At 45.3% G+C, this 21,189-nt stretch overlaps 1 protein-coding gene and 1 pseudogene across 3 annotated transcripts in view; one reads left to right on the top strand and one right to left on the bottom strand.

The window, feature by feature from the left end:
- The first annotated feature begins 340 nt into the window (after positions 1-340).
- On the top strand, positions 341-1,791 carry Gm5434 (predicted gene 5434; annotated as a pseudogene). The gene has a single exon (NR_003649.2). The product of NR_003649.2 is annotated as a predicted gene 5434 (transcript).
- A 5-nt stretch (positions 1,792-1,796) lies between these two features.
- Bzw2 (basic leucine zipper and W2 domains 2) overlaps positions 1,797-21,189 on the bottom strand; it is a 65,007-nt gene continuing 45,614 nt past the window's right edge. The window contains exons 8-12 of one of the 2 annotated variants that reach the window (NM_025840.3): positions 19,667-19,837; positions 17,458-17,604; positions 14,224-14,362; positions 2,929-3,051; positions 1,797-2,271 (exon numbers count right to left, since the gene is read on the bottom strand). In NM_025840.3, the coding sequence (NP_080116.2) occupies positions 2,243-2,271; positions 2,929-3,051; positions 14,224-14,362; positions 17,458-17,604; positions 19,667-19,837 (609 nt within the window). In that variant the 3' untranslated portion in view covers positions 1,797-2,242. Of the gene's footprint in view, positions 2,272-2,928; positions 3,052-9,386; positions 10,706-14,223; positions 14,363-17,457; positions 17,605-19,666; positions 19,838-21,189 lie in introns of those variants that run through there. The other variant, XM_006515166.3, reaches the window with a different exon arrangement.

The raw sequence follows: 21,189 nt of genomic DNA on the forward strand, positions 1-21,189 counted from the left end.
GAACTGTAAGTTTACTTCTTTAACAGCTGTTAGTAACTTCGAGGCGTTCCCGGCAGTAAACACACATATTGAGGTTATTTCTATTTTATCATGAAGATAAAAGAATGGAGTAAAGTTGTTTTTCCCTCAACTAAATTTGTTGAATGAAGTAGAGTCTTACACTTAACTCGAAGCTAGCCTGAAGCTCATTATGTAGCCCAAACCAGCCTCAATGTTGCTGCAATCCTCCCACCTGAGCCCTTGTAATACTGGGATTATAGGTTTGAGTGACCATGCTCAGCCACAGTAGTTTTTAATAGATAAGAAATGCAGACTTCCGGTTCCGCCGCCGAGAGCCAGTGCGGCTCTGAAGGGCTGCGCAACTCGGTGCCGCTGCTCGCCGGGCACGGTTTTGGGTGCCGGCTCACCTCTCCTGATTCGTGGTGCTCAGAAAGGTGGCAGTAATGCTAACGCTGGCAAGCAAGTTGAAGTGGGATGAAGATCTCAAAGGATCCCAGACATCAGTGTCCACATCTGACTCTACTCGGAGGTTTTCCATGAGAGATAAGTTGCTTGTTACAGAGGTTGCAGAACTTGAAGCTAATTTACCTTGGACCTGTAAAGTACATTTTCCTGATCCAAACAAGCTTCATTGCTTTCAGCTGACTGTAAGCCCAGATGAGGGTTACTACCAGGGTGGAAATTTTCAGTTTGAAATTGAAGTTCCTGATGCCTACAACATGGTGCCTCCCAAGGTGAAATGCTTGACTAAAATCTGGCACCCCAACATCACAGAAACGGGGGAAATATGTCTAAGTTTACTAAGAGAACATTCCGCTGATGGCACTGGCTGGGCTCCCACTCGAACATTAAAGGATGTCGTTTGGGGGTTAAACTCTTTATTTACCGATCTTTTGAATTTTTATGATCCACTGAATATTGAAGCTGCAGAACATCATTTGCAGGACAAGGAGGATTTTCGGGACAAAGTGGATGAATACATCAGACGCTATGCCAGATGATAAGAGGAGAGCTCGCAGGTCTGAGGACTTTGTCACAGTTGTCTCTGATGTGAAACAGCTCGAGGTAGCCCTCCTCCCCATCCTCATACTTCCCGTCAGCCCCTTGGGATTGTCCTAGTCCTGCGACCGTGCTGTCCTGAAGAAGATCCTCCTGACTGCCCACTGTAGGTGGCGAACATTATACAGCAAGAACGTGTGTCTGGGTCTCGAGAGAGGTGTCTGCTTCCCTTAACGTGTTTACTGAAACTCCTATCTAGGCTGTCTGGTGGAATCCCTCCGAAGTTGTAACGAACTCACCCCTGAGGAGATAGCGCTTGCTTCCTTTCCCCCAACAATCGGTGTCCTGCACAGGTGATGTAATGACTTGTTCCATGTGACTGGCGGATTGGCAATAAGAAACCCGCTATAAACAGTGATGGGATGCACACTCTCTTAGCTTCTTCCAGGAACGCTGACCGAACCTAAATGTGACACTTCCCAGAATGCAGTCACTTACTGTAGTAGATCTTACTGAAATGCGTATTTTATTTAATGTGAGTATATTTTGGGACAGATTTGAAATTTGTACCAAAAAAATGTAACCGTTTAATGTTTGGATAGGGAAAAAAATGATGACACCTTTATAAGAAGTAATGTTAAACAAACCAACCAACCTCTGGGGGCCCATGAGATGGCTTAGCAGGTAAAAGTACTGGAGAAGAGAATGGGAACCCTCTGACCGCCATGCCCAGGCCTGTTCTCCCAGACCCCACAACACACTATGCTAATAAATAAAACACGCTCTGACCATATACACAAGGATTTTTAAAAAGCCGTTTATTTTAAAAAAACTGGTTTGTCAAATCACATACACGAGCAGAAGAAACACAACTATTGAAGTGGCCCTGTAACATAGACACCAGTGGGGCGTTCACACAGTACCTGAAAATACAGCTAAAAAAAGGGGTGTACTGAGTTTTGAGCTTCAGGTTCCTACCTGACCCCCTTGTTGAATGGCTTTAGTTAGCGTACAGTGAGAGGTAGAGTCCCAAGTGTAGTAGCCGACGCCTCAGGGCTCCATTGAAACAAAACAGAAATGAAAAAAATGCCTTCCCCGGGGAGCGGGGGAGGCCTCGCCTATCATTTATTTCCTTGGTGCAAACAGAAGCCAAGTTTCCCTCCCCAAACGCTTCAGCATTCCCAACCGAAAAGTGTGGCGTTTTAATTTTTTTTTTCTTTTTTAGGCAGTGTGCTGGAGACATTTAGCTTTCTTCGCCTTCTGATTCAGATTCTAAGAGAAAAGAAAGACAAATGAGGCATTGTCAGATTATGGGTGGACTTCTAATGAGCAGCCCAATGCTATGGGATATGTTATGGGTAACAGCCCAATGCTATGGGATATGTTATGGGTAACAGCCCAATGCTATGGGATACTTTTATCATGTATTAGTTAGGCAAAACAGTTACACATGAGAACAGATCGAAAACCCTCCCTACCTTTTGCTTCCCAGTGAACTCCAGCTTTCTAACAATGCAGTAAGGCCTTGTACATCATTAAACAGTATATATGGCCTTTGATCAGCTGGGTCATCAAAGACCTGCCTTTCATTCTGTGCTTCGATCTCCAGCAAGACGCACCTGGCAAAGGTGCTGAAACCCCCTCCAACCCCAGCCTGTGTGGCCAAGTGGATGATCCGAGTTTGTTTTTAGTTTTCTTTTGAAAATGTTATTACCTTGCTTTCAGAAATGAACACTGAGATGTGGGCAGACTATGAAGCATATGAAGACACAGTGAGAATTTTAAGAACAGAGAGAGGGAGGGAGGGAGGAAGGGGGGGAGGGAGGGAGGAAGGGGGGAGGGAGGGAGGAAGGGGGGGATTGAGAGAAAACCTAGAATAAAGCAATAAGCATTTGACTAGTGACCATGAGGGCTGTTACATGAAGTTACCTTCTTCTGCATTTTGTAACCACTCCACAAATTTCTTCATCTGGTCAAGAAAGACGCTCTTGCCTTTGGCGGCGTGTGCTTCTTTATACCACTTCAGTATCGCCTCTTCGCTCAGAACGTCGGCTGCAGTCAGAAAGCAAGGTTGCCAAGTTACCATACGGAATGTCATGTTTAAAAAAAAAAAAACAAAACCAAAAAAACCCCCCAAAACTCTGGGTGTGGAGGCGGTTCTGGAGAGGTATCTGCATTTTCTGTAGAATCATGAGGCCAAGAATTCAGATCTTAGCATGGATCTGTGTCCAGAATAAGCCTGTCACCCCAGCTCCCAGGCTATGTGTGTGGGAGACTGGATTGCTGTGGCATGCTGAATCTAGCCGAGCCATTGAGAAACTCGAGCCTCTGGCTCAGGGTAAGATGAGGTAGACGACACCTCACTTCCTCTCTGGCCTCCATTAGAGCATCTTTCTTAGACACCCCTCCTCCCCCAAAGCTCATTTCTAAGCAGCTTAGACATGTATCCTTACAATCAGCTTAGTAAACGCTTTGGTGATGATGTCACCTCATCAGTTAAGATACAGTGCCAGCAACACAGGTCAGTACTAAGACAAGGAAATCTTTATTTGGGGGGGGGGGGGGGCAAATGAATCAACAATTCCAACAGTTTAGAAAACCATGACCTAATAAATTCTACTGAAACCAAATTATAGTGCTAGCTTAGCTATGGGTGCATCCATGTAATTTCCAGGAGTTAGTGGAGGCGGAAGAATCAGCGATTCAAAGTCATGCCAAGCGTTCACTGAATGCTAACGGTAGCCCACACAGGACCTGCTAGCCCACACAGGACCTGCTCTCATGAAACAGGGAAGGGACAACTAAATGGCTATAATTTCTTTTAAGGAGATTTTCTTTTTGTTGAGGAGAAATGGAGGGGGAATAGACAAGATGGAGGGAGGGAGCAGGGATGAGGCCAGCACATAGATAAAGACCTTCAGGGGTGGGATCGCTAGACAACCCAACCTTCTACTGCTTTTGTTAAAACGGAGTACACTGTAGCTGACTCAGACACACCAGAAGAGGGCATTGGATCCCATTACAGATGGTTGTGAGCCACCATCTGGTTGCTGGGAACTGACCTCAGGACCTCTAGAAGAGCAGTCAGTCCTCTTAACCATTGTGCCATCTCTCCAGCCCCCACCCTTCCACCCTTAGCCGTCACTAAATTATCACCATGCTATAGTGTGATAATCTACCTCAGGGCTTCTCACCCTCCCTAATGCTGCCACCCTATAACACAGTTCCTCCTGTTGTGGTGACCTCTAACCATAAAATCTATTTTCATTGCTAGTTCATAACTGTAGTTTTGCTACTGTTATGAATCGTAATGTAAATATCTGACATGCAGGATATCTGATATGCAACCTCTGCGAAAGGGTCGTTCAAATACTTTCTCTATATCACAGTTAGAGAAAGACACAGCAAAAAAAAGTGTTAGGTATCTATCATCTAAAATTGTAAATGGAACCCCATTAATTTATCATTAATTACTATGAATTGAGGATACTTAAGGAAAGGAGACTATGAAAATGACAGTCTACATACTCTGCTGGGGTCCTACAGGGCTGCCTTTTGGGATTTTGTCCCCTGGAAGAGTCCAATCCATCACATGTACTGATAAACGTAATATTGACACACCCTTCTAATGACATGTTTGCAATTATAATTTTGACTGATAGATATCACAGAAATTACGGAGTACAGACAGCATTCATTTAAAACATCAGTACCATTTTCATAACAAAAATATTTAGTTTTACTTTACTTTAAAACCAACAACTGCAAAAACTAGCTTTTAGAAAGGGCTCTTGGATTAAATTGAAGAAACAGGAAGGGAGACATTGGAGAGGTGGCCCAGTGGTTAAAAGCCTTGACTGATCTTCAGAGGACCCAGGTTCAATTCTCAGTACTCATGTGGCAGTTAACAATCATCTCTTATGTCAGTCCCTGAGGACAGGATGACCTCTTCTGGCTTCCACAGGAACCAGGCACCCACATGGTGCACAGGCATACAGACAGAACACCCGTTCATACAAAGTAAATAAATGCATGTGGCTGGTTTAGAAAGCAGACATTGTTCCACTTAAAACAATCATTTAATGTACTATACTTTGCAAATTAAAGCTGTTTAGAGTTATTAATTTATACACACAGGATACCTTGGTATATAAGAGTCATGACCCCCCCAGAAGTATTCTAATCCTCCAGCCTTTTTGTTGCTTCTGTCTTCAGTTTCTCATAACCTGGACTACCAGGCCCAGCCCATTATTCAAAGAGGGGAAAAGCCCTTGATTATGCCTTAGGAAGTAACTTGTTGCTATTCAACACAGCTTTGCAGCAACTTTTCAAGAACACTAATTAGGGTTTGAAGAACCTCACAATAGTCCATTGTCTTTAAGACACGACTAATTTAGATTTCCGTCTTCTCCAAATCCTTTTGATCATGAAACCCTCCAAGAATAGAAGAATTTTCAGCTTTTGTGCTCAGTCATATGCAGTGTGTAGCCCCTCCCTCTCTGTCCTGAACTACTAGTGTTATAAAAAAAATACATCATAAGACACAACACATATGGGAAATTGACAAATATATAAATGGAAACGGCACATGAATGAATGCAGATTATACAGAACGAGCCAGACAGCCGACTTTCCCTGCTGCTCAGGGATAGTGCTTGCAGGCCTTCTGGAGGCACAGCACCTGCTTCTGTTTTATCAGCCCAGAGAGGACAAAAGGAGCCATGCACGTACTACAGTGTGTCAGTGACAGGGATGGAAATGATACCCAAAGACTGACAAAACCGTATCAAATATATTGTCTGCTAAAATCACCTAACAGTACAATGGAGAGGTCTGAGAAGCTAAGAACCCCAATCATTAGTGAATATTTTTTTGAAAGACCAAATTTCTAGCACTAGGGAATTAATAACAAAAAGAACTAAAGCCACTAAGTACCTGAGACAGTTAGGCGCACTGGGTAGCTTAAGAGGGCTAGAGAAATAGCTATGCTAAGTGAGTACTATCTTTCTGTTTTTCCTCTGAGATCCTTTGGTTTCCAGCACCACCAAGGGGTTGGCTCATGACTGACTTCCTACACTTCGCTCCTCCAGGGGCATCCTTCTGGCCTTAGAGGGCATCTGCACACAGGTAAGGTGGGCGTAACGCAAATGTCTTTAATGCCAGCACTGGGGACAGAGAAGCAGATAGATTTCTATGAGTTCAAGGCAAGCCTGGTCTACGTAGTAAGCATTTTTCTAAGAGAAGGTTTTATTCTCTAGCTCAGGCTGGCCCTGACCTGGCAATCCTCCTGCCTCAGCCTCGTTGTGATGCTGGGATTACAGGCCGTAGCCACCAGATGTTATTGTCCTACTAAAGAAAAGTGGGAGAAGGGTTTGCTAAAACTACAAGCATACAGTGTTCCCTCAGGGTAGATGCCATATTTTCCTTCCATGTTGTAATTTAGAAAGTTAGGAACTCCTTTGTTTATGTAATTTCCAGCACTGAACAAGAGAGTGGCCACATAGCACGAATTCACTACACAAATAGTAGACAAACGCGGGAAACAACAAAGAACCCAAGAGCAACTTGGCTTTACTATATGTTACATATATAGTTAAATCTAAAATCCAGAATTTTATATTAGGGGTGTCACACAGGGAAACAAATCAAAAAATAATTTTCATCTTCCTTCTCTCTCTCTCTCTCTCTCTCTCTCTCTCTCATTCTCTCATTTCTTTGTGTAGTCCTGGCTATGCTGGAACTTGCTTTGTAGCCCAGGCTGGCCCTGATCTCTCAGAGATCTCCCTGCCTTTGTCTCAGGCTAGAGGCATGCACCATCACTGCCTGGCTCACTTTTTTTCTTATAACCAAACCAACCAACCAACCAACCTCCTTAGAATAAGAAATGCCATTTTAGAAATATTTGCATAAGGCACAGAGTTTAACCTGTGCGTTTTCTGTAAATAAAATGCAGTCAGGCACAGTGGTGAGGGTGAATACCTTTCATCTCAGCATTTGGGAGGCAGAGTCAGGGGAAAACTCTGAGTTCAAAACTAGTGTGGTCGACGACACAGAGTTCCAGAACACTAGGAACCCCTACCCCTCAATAAAGGCCCTGAGAGGCCAGAGACTTGGGGATCCTGGAAGTCTGGTTACTGGGTAGGCAGCTCTGAGCTCCCTGATGTGGTTCTGAGGAGGGCCTCAGTAGCACACACTCTCAAAACTGCGGATCTCTGACACCTTAGTCTGCAAGATCTCCAGAGCTAGAAAAGGAGAGCTTTAAACTCACTATTCATCCAGCTTTTCCGGGCACAATAAAAGAACATCTAAGTCCCCATAGAAACAGATGAAGCACATATCTATCTCTCGCTGTACAAGTGCCCGCTATGTAAAATAATAGCAAAGGGAAAAACCAACTATGAGTTAAAAAAAAAAAAAGGTAAATATGGTACCCTAGCAACACTCTTAACTGTGTTAAGAACAACCATCCTTCAAGGATTTTTTTGTTCAAGAGAAAATAAGGATTTAAAAAAAAAAAATCTTAGCCGGGTATGGTGGCGCACGCTTTTAATCCCAGCACTCCGGAGGCAGAGGCAGGCGGATTTCTGAGTTCGAGGCCAGCCTGGTCTACAGAGTGAGTTCCAGGACAGACAGGGCTATATAGAGAAACCGTGTCTTGAAAAACTAAAAACAAAAAAACCAAAAAACAAAACAAAACAAAAACCCAAAACTTGTATGTATAAATCGCATGGAAAGTTACAAAATTGCCAAAAATTCATACTTTTAACATCTCAGTAATATATATATTTAGGTCTCTACTAAAAAAAAAAAAACCAAAAAACAAAAGACAAAAACCAACCAACCAACAAACAAAGCAAAAAAATCCGATTTTCATTCAAACCAGCAAAATAAATGTGATGCAGGTGCCCTTGCAGCTATAGACATGAGTGGCTTCAGGCTAGTTTATGAGCTGACTGTCCAGTTAGTGAAAGGATTAGTGTCTTTTATTTTCTGGGTGATTTTATAATTTCAGGCCATCATTCCTTGGAATTTGGGACTGGAGTCCAGTCAGTCAGTAAGTCAGTCAGTTTTAGCTCTTGTCATCCATTGCCATGAGGAACATCCTGGGGAAGGATGCTGGCATCAGTATGTGCACAGGGAACTCTGAAGGGCATCGGCACGTCACTTGCTATGTCCCTGCTATTGGTTCTGAATCTGAGCCCTGCCTACTCGCCACAGACCTCATCTCATGGGGCTATTACAGGCTGTAGAGCCTTTCCCAGGTGGGGGCAGGTGGCAGAAATAAGGCTCACCGAGTGGGACTCTGAAAGTTACACCCAGGCCCTGGTACAGGCTTCACTCTGTGCTTCCCGTGAACACCTTCCACCCCCTGCCTACTATCATGGTTTGAAACCCACTGACTCCATTTTCCCAAATGAATATTTTTTTTCTACAAGTTATTTCAGTCAGGGACTGTGTGGTTACCACAATACAAAAAGATGCAAGGGCAAACCACACTGATGCCGCTTCTAGAACAAGTCATCTCATTCTGTCTTCCTTCCTTTCTTTCTATGCATTTAATAAAATAATAAAATGGGGGTATTAATAGAGAAATTAATACTTCAGCACTGGTGCCTCAGACAGAAAACCTTCCAATAAGACAGTGTTTGGTGCGGAGGCGGGCGTGGCTAGAAAGCAAATGTAGAAGCCCCTTTCTCAGGCCTTAGAAGAGTCAGCTGTGGTACAGGTGGGCAGAACTGCTGGCTAGGTGCTGGCAGTATAACCCGTACAATTCATTTTATACAAGTGAGGGGGGTGCACAGCACATGCAGACACCATGTCAGGAGAGGCTGTCAGATCCCTTGAATCTGTCATTATGGATAATGGCGGACAACCATGTGGGTATTGGATACTGAACCCAGGTCCTCTGCAAGAGCAACTTGTCTCCCTAACCACTGAGCTACCTCTCCAGCCCCCAGGGTTTTCTTTATATTATATTTATTTAGGTAGATTGGTGTTTTGTCTGCATTTGTGTCTCAACATCATATGCACGCAGTGCCTGGAAAGGGGTTTGGTTCTCCCAGGGAGCTGGAGTTATTGACAGTTGCTAGTAACTATATGAGTGCTGGAATTGGATCTGGGTTTTCTGGAAGAGCACTCACTCAGTGCTCTTAGCTGTTGATCCCCCTCTCTAGTCTGCAGGTTTAATGAGACATTCGTTTGGTGAGCCTCAAATTTAAAGACACTAGTAGCTTTGGTCCACATCCAAAGAGAAGTAACGATGGATCATTTTGAATGAGACTTAACAATTACTACATACAGTTTAAATTTTTAAACCAAATTATATTTGGTTTATGTTGCGCGCGCTCAACTGGCCAGGAAGAACGACGCTGCTACAGGATCCTTCTGCACACATTTATTCAGTCCTGTTTCTTCTTTCTCCATATATCTCCCTTGTTTATATCTCCCTTGTTTTTATATCTCCCTTGTTTATATCTCCCTTGTTTTTATATCTCCCCTGTTTATATCTCCCCCGAACCCTGGGCCTCTCACTCTTTTTATACTCTCTCTCATCCACGCACCGCAGGCCACGACACCTCACCAGGCACGCAGCTTCAGCTAATCAGGGCAGCAGGGGCAAATCTCCACCAAATTGGATTCACCTGTATCCTGGTACACCTGCGCAGCTCTCAAGATGTTTGTGGTTTATATGAGGAAGTCAGGTGCAAGTCATATGACTTAGCTGCAGTCCCTGGCGCCTTTGGGACTGCCGCCACACCCGCTCCCCACAATTCCCCCTTTTTTCTTTTTTGGCAGAGAGAATGTCTGTAGATAGCCCCCCGCAGCCATGCCCCTTACCCGTCCTTGGGTGACAAACAGCATTGGTTTGATCCCTGTCTTAGGTTGGTGACATGCCCAGGGAGTCTTATCACTGACTACCTCTCAATCATGCCAAGCCACTCCTGGGGAGATTGTGTTTTGCTTGTGGCAGGTGCATCAAAAGGCCAGGATGTTACTTAACCTATGGCCAGATCTTAATTGCTGCAAGCAAGCCTCATGGGTGAAGGTAGAGGTCTGATCCTCAGTGTGCAAGCATAGGGGCCCTACACAAAACCATCCCTTAGGCTCATCACCCAGAGAGGTCTTGGCCAGCTCCCGTGTCGTTTTTCCTGGGGGAAGGGAACTAGGACACTGAACCTTCATGCAATCAGACATGCCTTCCACAGGATGCCAACAGCAAGCTATCCTCTGTGCAGTGCTTAGCCTCGCCACCCATGGCATAAAGCAGCATAATTTCTTTTAGAGCGGCAAACCAAATCTGAGGAGATTGTCCCGCCTCCACTGCAGCAAAAGCCTATGCTACCATGGCGAAAGTGCGGGCCCGCACACTCTGCACCTAACACATGTGCCAAACACACAACACACACACTATAACAAGCATACATCCCAGGGCTCTCATCCCCGCTCATCTTCCCTGAAGCAAGGGATAGATGGCCAGCGGGGCTATCTCTTTAAGGGGAATTCAGTGATCAAAAAGCATGGAAAAATTTGAATGTCATGTCGAGCTGGTATCGGCTTCTGGAATACCGAAAGGATCTCTCATCTCGGCTCCATCCTTTGTGCTTGTGGGATCATCCACCACATCCACAGGGGCAACTGGATCAGGAGCCTCATTCTTGCAGTGTCTCACCAATCTCTCCAGCACCCAAAGAGGTTCCATCTGGTCCTGTGGGAACACACAAACAGACCCTCTCGCCCATGTCAACACTGAATCTGGTTGATCCTCTCCAAATCTCCGGACAGAAGGTCCACCTACAGGTGGCTGCTGAGGAGGCATAGGGAGAGGACGCCGAAGCTAATTCGCCTTCCTCCTCCGCCTCAGCTCTTTTATTTTGTCCTTTCTGTCCACCTGATAACACTGTGTCTCCTTTCTTTTTCCTTTTTCTTTTTAAGCCCTTCTCCTCTTCCGACATACTTTCTTGTTGCTCTGTAAGGATTTTCTGACCTGTCTTGACTGCCTCTTGATTCAAACAGTAACAGAGTCCATATATCAGAACAAACAAGACCAAAACTATCAGACCTACCCACAAAGGGTCAACGGGAGAAAAAAGCATAACTACTCAGCGAGGATCTATTGATCACTACACTGAGGTTATCATAGTTCCTTAACTTGTCCCCAAACAGGGAACCTTAACTTGTCCCAAAGCCAGGAACCTTATCATTACTTTGTGCCTCCTTCCTGGCAACTTTATACTTGCCTCAATTTTATCCGAGGTCCTTCCCAAACTCCTGGGGTCGCAAGTTTCACTCACTGTGAACTTACCCTGCCGGCAACCACTGACTGCTGAAAGTTCTGAACTCGGTGGGGGAGTCGGTTCCCCGTACGGGCCACCAATTGTCGCGCCTGCTCTCGACCAGCAAGAACGACACGACCACCAGTCCTTCTAACAGCAGTTTATTCCGTCCTCATCTTTCTTCTTTCTCTTCATCAGTACCGTTCCCCAGCTGAAGAGTTCTGAATCCACGCAGGATCCTTCTCAACAGTCTGTTTCACGGGAACCTTTATTAACCCCTTCTTCCCCGTTATGCAGTTCTGAATCCTTCCTGTAGCAAGGGGTCTTCACTCATGCCTGAAGATGTTTCTTGTCCCGGGTTTTCTCGTCCCAGGTCTTCTCGTCCTAGGTCTTCTCGTCCCGTCCCGGGTTTCGGCACCACTTGTTGCGCGCGCTCAACTGGCCAGGAAGAACGACGCTGCTACAGGATCCTTCTGCACACATTTATTCAGTCCTGTTTCTTCTTTCTCCATATATCTCCCTTGTTTATATCTCCCTTGTTTTTATATCTCCCTTGTTTATATCTCCCTTGTTTTTATATCTCCCCTGTTTATATCTCCCCCGAACCCTGGGCCTCTCACTCTTTTTATACTCTCTCTCATCCACGCACCGCAGGCCACGACACCTCACCAGGCACGCAGCTTCAGCTAATCAGGGCAGCAGGGGCAAATCTCCACCAAATTGGATTCACCTGTATCCTGGTACACCTGCGCAGCTCTCAAGATGTTTGTGGTTTATATGAGGAAGTCAGGTGCAAGTCATATGACTTAGCTGCAGTCCCTGGCGCCTTTGGGACTGCCGCCACACCCGCTCCCCACAGGTTTATTCATTGTGTGTGTGCTACAGTGAGCCACATGTTGAGATCAGAGGACAACTTGAGAGAGTTGGTTCTCTCCTTCCACCACGTGGGTACCAGGGATCTAACAACTGTCACCTTTGGCAGCAAGCTCCTTTATCTATAGTAACCTCCCTGGCATGGTTACTATATCCTTTTCCTAAAATAGTTATTAGGAAATACCTCATTGTCTTAGTTAAGGTTTCAGCTGGTATGATAAAACACTGACCAAGAGCAACTTGGGGAAGAAGGGGTTTATTTCAGCTTACAACCTGTGGTCTATCATCCAAGGAAGTTAGGCAGGAACCTAGAGGTCATACACTGCTTACTGGCTTGTCCCTATGGCTTACTCGGCTTTACTTAGGGCATACAGCACCACCAGCTGAGGGGTGGCACCATCCAAATGAACTGGGCCCTTCTACATCAGTCACTTGTATTAAGAACATGCCCCAGAGGCTTGCCCACGGGCCACACTGATGGGGGCATCTTCTCAAAGGAGGCTCCTTTTTACAAGATGTACTCATATTAAGAATCTGGATGGCGAATTCAAATTCATAGCAAAATAGCACTGAGCATTTAAAAAATTAACTATCCGTCAATCATGTAAAAACTTTTTCAATACAAAGTCTAAAGTTACTATTCAAAGTAGACAAGTCTGCTGGGCAGGTGTGAGAGACGCAGGTGAACATTACCCTAATTGAACTCACGTGGCTAACAAGAAAAAAGCCATGAAAGACAAAGTGGGGCTGAGTGGAATAAAGGAGATCAGTAGGAGTGGGAGGTGGGTAATAGGGCATGTGTGAATATGATCAAAATACATGTTCAATTGAAATTAGTTTAAAAAAACTATGAAAAACACAGCAAGCAATTCTAAAAACAGCAGGGAAAGTAAGCGTTTTGCTTATATTACTTTATATGTATGATAACGTGCTGCTGCTACTTAGGAATGCACCACCTCTAATGGGCCTTTCACAATGTTCAAAATCTGTCTCCCAGTTGCTCCTTTTCCCCCTCATAAAACTATGTAATCCAGCCCTCAAGCAGCCAAGCATTGCTGCTGCATGCTGTAGGTATGGGGACTGGGATCAGTTAGAGCGCTCAACATTCATTTTTTTTAGTGCTGGTTGTCATGGCAACCTAAACCACCTAAATACAATGAAGAGACAGTAAATGTGAATATTTAAAAATAGCCTTGCCTTAGAAAAACAGGAGAATGGCTGGGCCAAATAACTAAAATGTCAAGTGAAAGGCTAATTATTGCAGTAATTTTCAAGTCAGTCTTATAGTACCTAAATGGGTCTGAACGCAGTATATATAGCATTTTGATAATCACTGTTATTAGAGCTAATTGTTTCAATTCAGAAGCAGACTCAATTATCTTATATAATTATACTCGTTCACTATAGGCGAAACAACCAGTTCATCCCGTCTTCTGGCAGCTTCTGACCAGTAAGAGTTCAGGTGCCTAACCAGCAAGGGTCCTGATGTAGTGCGCACCGAGCCTGAGCCTTCTTTCTCTCTTTCTGTGACATGGACAACCTCCAGAACCTTCCCCAGCTAGCATCTGTGGTGTTCCTCCATGAAGACAGGCTTGTGACCTCTGCCTGAACTGGCTGGTTTTGTGTGTCATCTTGTCACAGGCTGGAGTTATCACAGAGAAAGGAACTTCAGTTGGGGAAATGCCTCCATGAGATCCAGCTGTAAGGCATTTTCTCAATTAGTGATCAAGGGGGAAAGGCCCCTTGTGGGTGGGACCATCTCTGGGCTGGTAGTCTTGGTTCTATAAGAGAGCAGGCTAAGCAAGCCAGGGGAAGCAAGCCAGTAAGTAAAATCTCCCCATGACCTCTGCATTAGTTCCTGCTCTCTGACCTGCTTGAGTTCCAGTCCTGACTTCCTTTGGTGATGAACAGCAATGTGGAAAGTGTAAGCTGAATAAACCCTTTCCTCCCCAACTTACTTCTTGGTCATGATGTTTGTGCAAGAATAGAAACCCTGACTAAGACACTGCGTTACCCATCTCTGTTCTCCCAGAGCTTCAGCAAAGACAGAGGCACAATGGGGGAGCAGGGACGATACCTTTATAAAAGAGAACCACGATCTTCTGGAAGGCCTTCATGAAGTGGATGTTGTCGTAGCAGTATTCCTGAACCTTCTGCAGGAGGACGAGCTCGGACTGGCCTTGGGAACTGAACACGGCCAGCAGCGGAGCGTATTGCTGGGACAGAGCAGAGGGAAAGGTGTGACCCAGAGCCAACACTGCTGGAATCCCAACAGCAGCACATTGGAGATATCCTGTTCATGGTTATTATATTATGCCCAGCTACAGTGAATTCTATACCAGTGTATCTCAGTAGACTTTATTCACTGCATGCATTAAGGAGACCAAATAAGACTACTGCATTATGAGCAACCGCACAGCCCATTGTGTATACTGGGCACTGTGGAAGTGCAATCAAATCCTCGCAGGCTATGGTGCAGCCGAGCTCCAGTTAGGATAGTGGGATTCTCCTACTCTATGTCCCAGGCACCGCAAGTCACCTGCAGGGTCTCTTTCTGTTGTTTCCCCATCCCAGATTTCCCTGACTTTCTATTAGTGCTAGAGAGCTTTTCCTAGACCTGACTCACTTCTCTTCCATGTAAATGTCCCCATCTGGAACAGAGTGTTCCCTTCTCTGACCTCAGAGATACTGAAAGTCATCGTCTATGACCACCTAGATCACAGTCTGAGCTCAACGTCCTAACTGAACTCTACATGCAAGACCTACTATGGTCACCTTAGCGCAAGAGCATGCGGATCTGTACCTCAACTTCCTAACTGAACTCTACATGCAAGACCTACTGTGGTCACCTTAGCGCAAGAGCATGCGGATCTGTACCTCAACTTCCTAACTGAACTCTACATGCAAGACCTACTGTGGTCACCTTAGCGCAAGAGCATGCGGATCTGTACCTCAACGTCCTAACTGAACTCTACATGCAAGACCTACTATGGTCACCTTAGCGCAAGAGCACGCGGATCTGTACCTCAACGTCCTAACTGAACTCTACATGCAAGACCTACTATGGTCACCTTAGCGCAAGAGCACGCGGATCTGTACCTCAACGTCCTAACTGAACTCTACATGCAAGACCTACTATGGTCACCTTAGCGCAAGAGCACGCGGATCTGTACCTCAACGTCCTAACTGAACTCTACATGCAAGACCTACTATGGTCACCTTAGCGCAAGAGCACGCGGATCTGTACCTCAACGTCCTAACTGAACTCTACATGCAAGACCTACTATGGTCACCTTAGCGCAAGAGCACGCGGATCTGTACCTCAACGTCCTAACTGAACTCTACATGCAAGACCTACTATGGTCACCTTAGCGCAAGAGCACGCGGATCTGTACCTCAACGTCCTAACTGAACTCTACATGCAAGACCTACTATGGTCACCTTAGCGCAAGAGCACGCGGATCTGTACCTCAACGTCCTAACTGAACTCTACATGCAAGACCTACTATGGTCACCTTAGCGCAAGAGCACGCGATTCTGTACCTCAACGTCCTAACTGAACTCTACATGCAAGACCTACTGTGGTCACCTTAGCGCAAGAGCACGCGGATCTGTACCTCAACGTCCTAACTGAACTCTACATGCAAGACCTACTGTGGTCACCTTAGCGCAAGAGCACGCGGATCTGTACCTCAACGTCCTAACTGAACTCTACATGCAAGACCTACTATGGTCACCTTAGCGCAAGAGCATGCGGATCTGTACCTCAACGTCCTAACTGAACTCTACATGCAAGACCTACTATGGTCACCTTAGCGCAAGAGCACGCGGATCTGTACCTCAACGTCCTAACTGAACTCTACATGCAAGACCTACTATGGTCACCTTAGCGCAAGAGCACGCGGATCTGTACCTCAACGTCCTAACTGAACTCTACATGCAAGACCTACTATGGTCACCTTAGCGCAAGAGCACGCGGATCTGTACCTCAACGTCCTAACTGAACTCTACATGCAAGACCTACTATGGTCACCTTAGCGCAAGAGCACGCGGATCTGTACCTCAACGTCCTAACTGAACTCTACATGCAAGACCTACTATGGTCACCTTAGCGCAAGAGCACGCGGATCTGTACCTCAACGTCCTAACTGAACTCTACATGCAAGACCTACTATGGTCACCTTAGCGCAAGAGCACGCGGATCTGTACCTCAACGTCCTAACTGAACTCTACATGCAAGACCTACTATGGTCACCTTAGCGCAAGAGCATGCGGATCTGTACCTCAACTTCCTAACTGAACTCTACATGCATGATCTACTATGGTCACCTTAGCGCAAGAGCACGCGGATCTGTACCTCAACTTCCTAACTGAACTCTACATGCAAGACCTACTATGGTCACCTTAGCGCAAGAGCATGTGGATCTGTACCTCAACTTCCTAACTGAACTCTACATGCAAGACCTACTATGGTCACCTTAGCGCAAGAGCACGCGGATCTGTACCTCAACGTCCTAACTGAACTCTACATGCAAGACCTACTATGGTCACCTTAGCGCAAGAGCATGCGGATCTGTACCTCAACTTCCTAACTGAACTCTACATGCATGATCTACTATGGTCACCTTAGCGCAAGAGCACGCGGATCTGTACCTCAACTTCCTAACTGAACTCTACATGCATGATCTACTATGGTCACCTTAGCGCAAGAGCACGCGGATCTGTACCTCAACTTCCTAACTGAACTCTACATGCATGACCTACTATGGTCACCTTAGCGCAAGAGCACGCGGATCTGTACCTCAAAATATTCAAATGACACAGTCAAGTTACTTTTCTAACATCTATTCATAGCTTACTTAAGGATTTTGGCTTTTTTGTTTTGTTTTGTTTTTGGTATAGAACATATCAAAAATTAGTTCATATTTCTCTTTAATGTATGATGTTACAGGTGACTGCACCCTTCAGATGTCTTTTACTGAGAACCTACTTGGAGATGTTTCATGTTCTTACATTTGAAACATTTTAGGCAGCGCCAGATTTGGCAAGGAAAACAAGGGGTGGACAGGGTACTTTTCATTTGGGTCTGGGGAAATTGGCTCGGCATTCACTTGTTCTTTAGTTTCTCATTACTTGTGACAGGGTCTCATGTAGCCCAGACTGGTCTAGAACTGATCTTTGTGCTCCCGTCTTCTGCGTGCTGGGGTTTCCGGAATGTGCTGGCTCTGTCCTCCAGACCCTCAGAGCTGACCTCTGACCCTCAGAGCTGACCCCTGACCCTCAGAGCTGGCTCCCTTCAAAGGCCCATTACCTTTAGGTGCTTCAGTGCCTGCTCCGCAACCAGCTCCTCCTTCTTGTTCCATTCCACCGCATTCATGATGCAGGTCCACAGCAGCCCGATCACAGCTGTTTCCGGAAGGTCGTTCCTTTTCATTTCCTCTTTGACGTAAAGCACCACCTAGGTTTCATGGAAAGAGAGTCAAAGAGCAACAGCAGAGCAAATACAAAGCCTGGGGCTATTCTTAAAGGCCTGGCCAATAAAAGGTTTGGGGCAGGCTGGGAAATCTTGGGCTCAGCTGCTCCATCTCTAATACACATCCTCAAGTGATCAATGAAAAGTAGAAGACCTAAACTTAGCTCTAGACAAAAGCTGTTAGGTGACACAGAATAAGAGAAAGGCTCCGTGTCCTGGATAATCATTATGCGGGTGAACCCTTTGGGTTCAGTAGAGTAGGGCACTTGAATCAGACCGACTTTCCGTGGGTTTGAAGTAAACAACAGGTCTGTGAAATTTTCTGTCTCTTAAAATTAAATATCTCAATGGGTGTGTCGGGCTTGCCTAGATCCAGTCCCTACAATGTATCCTTAATTTCTACTCTTGAGATGACTCCCACGCCCCGTCGAAGTGAAAAGTCCATAGGTAAAGAAACTGCAGACTGCAAAGGCACCCTCCTCCTTCCCTTCCCCACGTTCCAGACTGGGAACCTTTCTATATACATGAGGATGACCTTGAACCTACTGTTCTCTTCACTGCCTCGCTGCGAAGATTAGCCACCATACCTGCTTTATGAGATGCTGAGATTAAACTGAAGGCTCGTATGTACCAAGCAAGCTACACCCTGAATCCTGTAATTCTCTTTCCTTGATTCACGTCAATCCAGTGTATTCTGTAACTAGCAACACACCCTCTTCACCTCCCTTATTGTGAGAAGATAACTGTTGTCTTTACTCCTGGGCTGACCTTCAGAAATAGAAGAGTGGCTTGGGTAGCTTTAGAGAGAAGTGGCTGAACTACTAGAGGCTGGGATTCCTTCAATGAATAGCAACAGGGGACTGGCCTACATCTAAAAGCATGGCTGTGGTTTTCTCTGTAGTTCTCCTCACCCTGTGGGCCCTGAAAGTCATGCGCAGCTCTAGTTGGAAGAATATGGTTGAAATTGCCGTAAGACCATGGATGCACGAGCTTTTGTTGTTCTAACACCTCCACCTGGTGGACAGTTACCAGTCTAAGCTTCTCCAGCTCTTGAGAAGCCAGGTAAGGTTTGGAGTTATAGTGGATACAGCTGAAGCGCAGGGATTTGGGAGTAGGAGGAACGCCCACTAGAGCCTGAGTTTATCATATAGAAAGGGTGTTTTTTTTTCCCCCAGCTTAAAGAATGCCTTTCCAGATGTATAAACAGTTATTGCCATCTAACACATAGCAAACTATGCTTAAACATGGTTCCAAAACCTGTAGCCTTTACACAGCTATTGTAAAGGAGTGAATAAGATGCTGGCCCAACTGATCTTCCCCTGTGTGGATTTTTGTTTTCTTCTTCAAAGGTGCTGGAGGATAGTTCAGTGGTGGAGCTCTTGCTGTGTACGCGCACAGTCCTGGATTTGACTCCAAGGACCATGAAAATAGAAACAAGCAACACATTTATATCCAGTGATGCAAAATGCCCAGCCTTGACACTAAGTACTAGTTAATGCTTAACACCAGGTAGAGAATCGACAATCCAATAGAAGTGCCACTGTATGGGAGATTTTACCAGCAGACAGCCAAGTCTATATGTTGATAAAACAGTGTGATAATCATAGCAGCCTGGTTATGAGGAAGCAATGTGAGCCAAAATAACATCAATTTCTAGAATAGCCCAAAATATAATAAAATAGGATTTTGAGTGAGTACCTTGAGCCAACTTCAGTGCTAGGAGTAAGGGAACAGTGAATGGTAACACATATGAGGGAGGGAAAGCTTATGTTATATGACCCGTGTAATTCTACACACACACACACACACACACACACACACACACACACAGACACACACACCTCAGCATGCATAGCTTTCTGCAGTGTTGGGGATGTAAGCCGTGACCTCGTAAATACTTCTTCAAGCACTCTACCACTGGACACACCCACACCCATCAACCATGTATGTTGTCCTGGAGTTCACTCTGGTCTCCTAGCTCGCTGAGGGGCGCCACCCTTACCCTTTATCTGTGTGTGTTGTGCAGGAGTTCACTACGGCCTCCTACCTCCTTGATGGGGCATTCCTGAGACAGTCGCTCTTGCAGCTCCTTCTGCAGTTCTTTCCTGGTGCCCAGCGACTGCTGGACTCGGAGAAAGTCCGACAGCTCCTTCAGCCCCGCGTCAGTGAAGTACTTAGCGAAATGATCCACACTCTGTCTGTTCACTGGGAAGAGTTCCTGAAGGAGAAAAGGAGGTTTGTAAGCTACAGGCTATTCAAATTAGGATGGGATTCTCATACTAAAGCCACTTGTGACATCGCTCATTCAGCTGAGGAGGACTGAAGTGTTCCTATACAGTCACGGAGGTGAGCATCTTTTAAAATAAAGTATTGAGCAACATAGACAAACTTGCTTTGTTCACCGTACCCACCCATCTCTTTTTCTTTGCTTTAATCAACAATGGCACAGGACTAAATTCACCTGACCACATGAATATGATAAAAACTCTGAACAGTATTTAAATTGTTTTTAAAGTGAGAGGAAGGAAACTGAAACCGTTTGCACTGCTTCCTTCGTTGAGTTAACAAGGCTCTTTCTGTAAAGCTGAAATGATTGGAAACACTAGAAAAAAAAACAAAAACAAAAACAAAAACAAAAAAACCAAACCGCTCCTCCCCAGGGACCTCCACTCATCACAAGTAAATGCTGCAGCCAAGGATACAGTAAAGGAGCCATGGTGGACTTTGCTATCTATTCTCCACTAATGATGGTGGCTCTCAATTAAGGTCTGGGCAAGACCTATTCTAAACTTAACTCATCGACTGCTCAGCTTACCACATTATTCTGATGGTGTGGTTTGTTTGTTTTTGGTTTTGGTAAAACAACAATAAAAAGAGCAGAACACCATAGCTGCTTTGATATCTTCATCACGTCATCTTCCCCTACGCAGCCTGGCACCTTCTCATAACCGTCTAATCCTGTGTGAATTCAGCAGCTAACTATGAAATGCAGGCAATTCACAGAGCTCTCACATTCTCCCGACTGCTGGCAAGTCTAAAAACTGGGCACAAACTTTACATTGGTTAGATCTGCCTGTGTGTTGCCAAAGGCTCCATATCTCCAACTCAGTACAAAGAGCTGTCATGGGGGCTGCCACTGAGGAGAGGGGCAGAGCAGAGGCTGCTTGGCCAGGACTTAAACCTCAGCCTTCCCCTATTTCACCCCCAAATTTCCCTTGACTCATATATTTTTATGTCAGAACAGAGTCAGTGGGAGAATCTATCAAATGCGCATGCATATCAAAATACCACTTCCCACCACACTGAAACTTCACCGTTAATATTTACAGTATCATTGTGTTAGTGTTTACAGTTCCATCCAAGACATTTCAGATTTAGTGGAAGGGGCCAATTTCATTTTATGGAGTGGTCCCTCCCCTCCCAGAGAATCAACTGAATTGGGATTTCCTTTAGACTGTTTAAAATAAGCAAGTGTTTCTAGAAACAAAAGCGCTCTTGCTCTCTCTCTCTCTCTTGTCATTTCTCTATATCTAACAAGTGTGTTTATATATGTGCAGTTTGTAGGACCCA

The sequence above is a fragment of the Mus musculus genome, chromosome 12 (genome assembly GCF_000001635.26).
Source record: "Mus musculus strain C57BL/6J chromosome 12, GRCm38.p6 C57BL/6J".
NCBI lineage: Eukaryota > Metazoa > Chordata > Mammalia > Rodentia > Muridae > Mus > Mus musculus.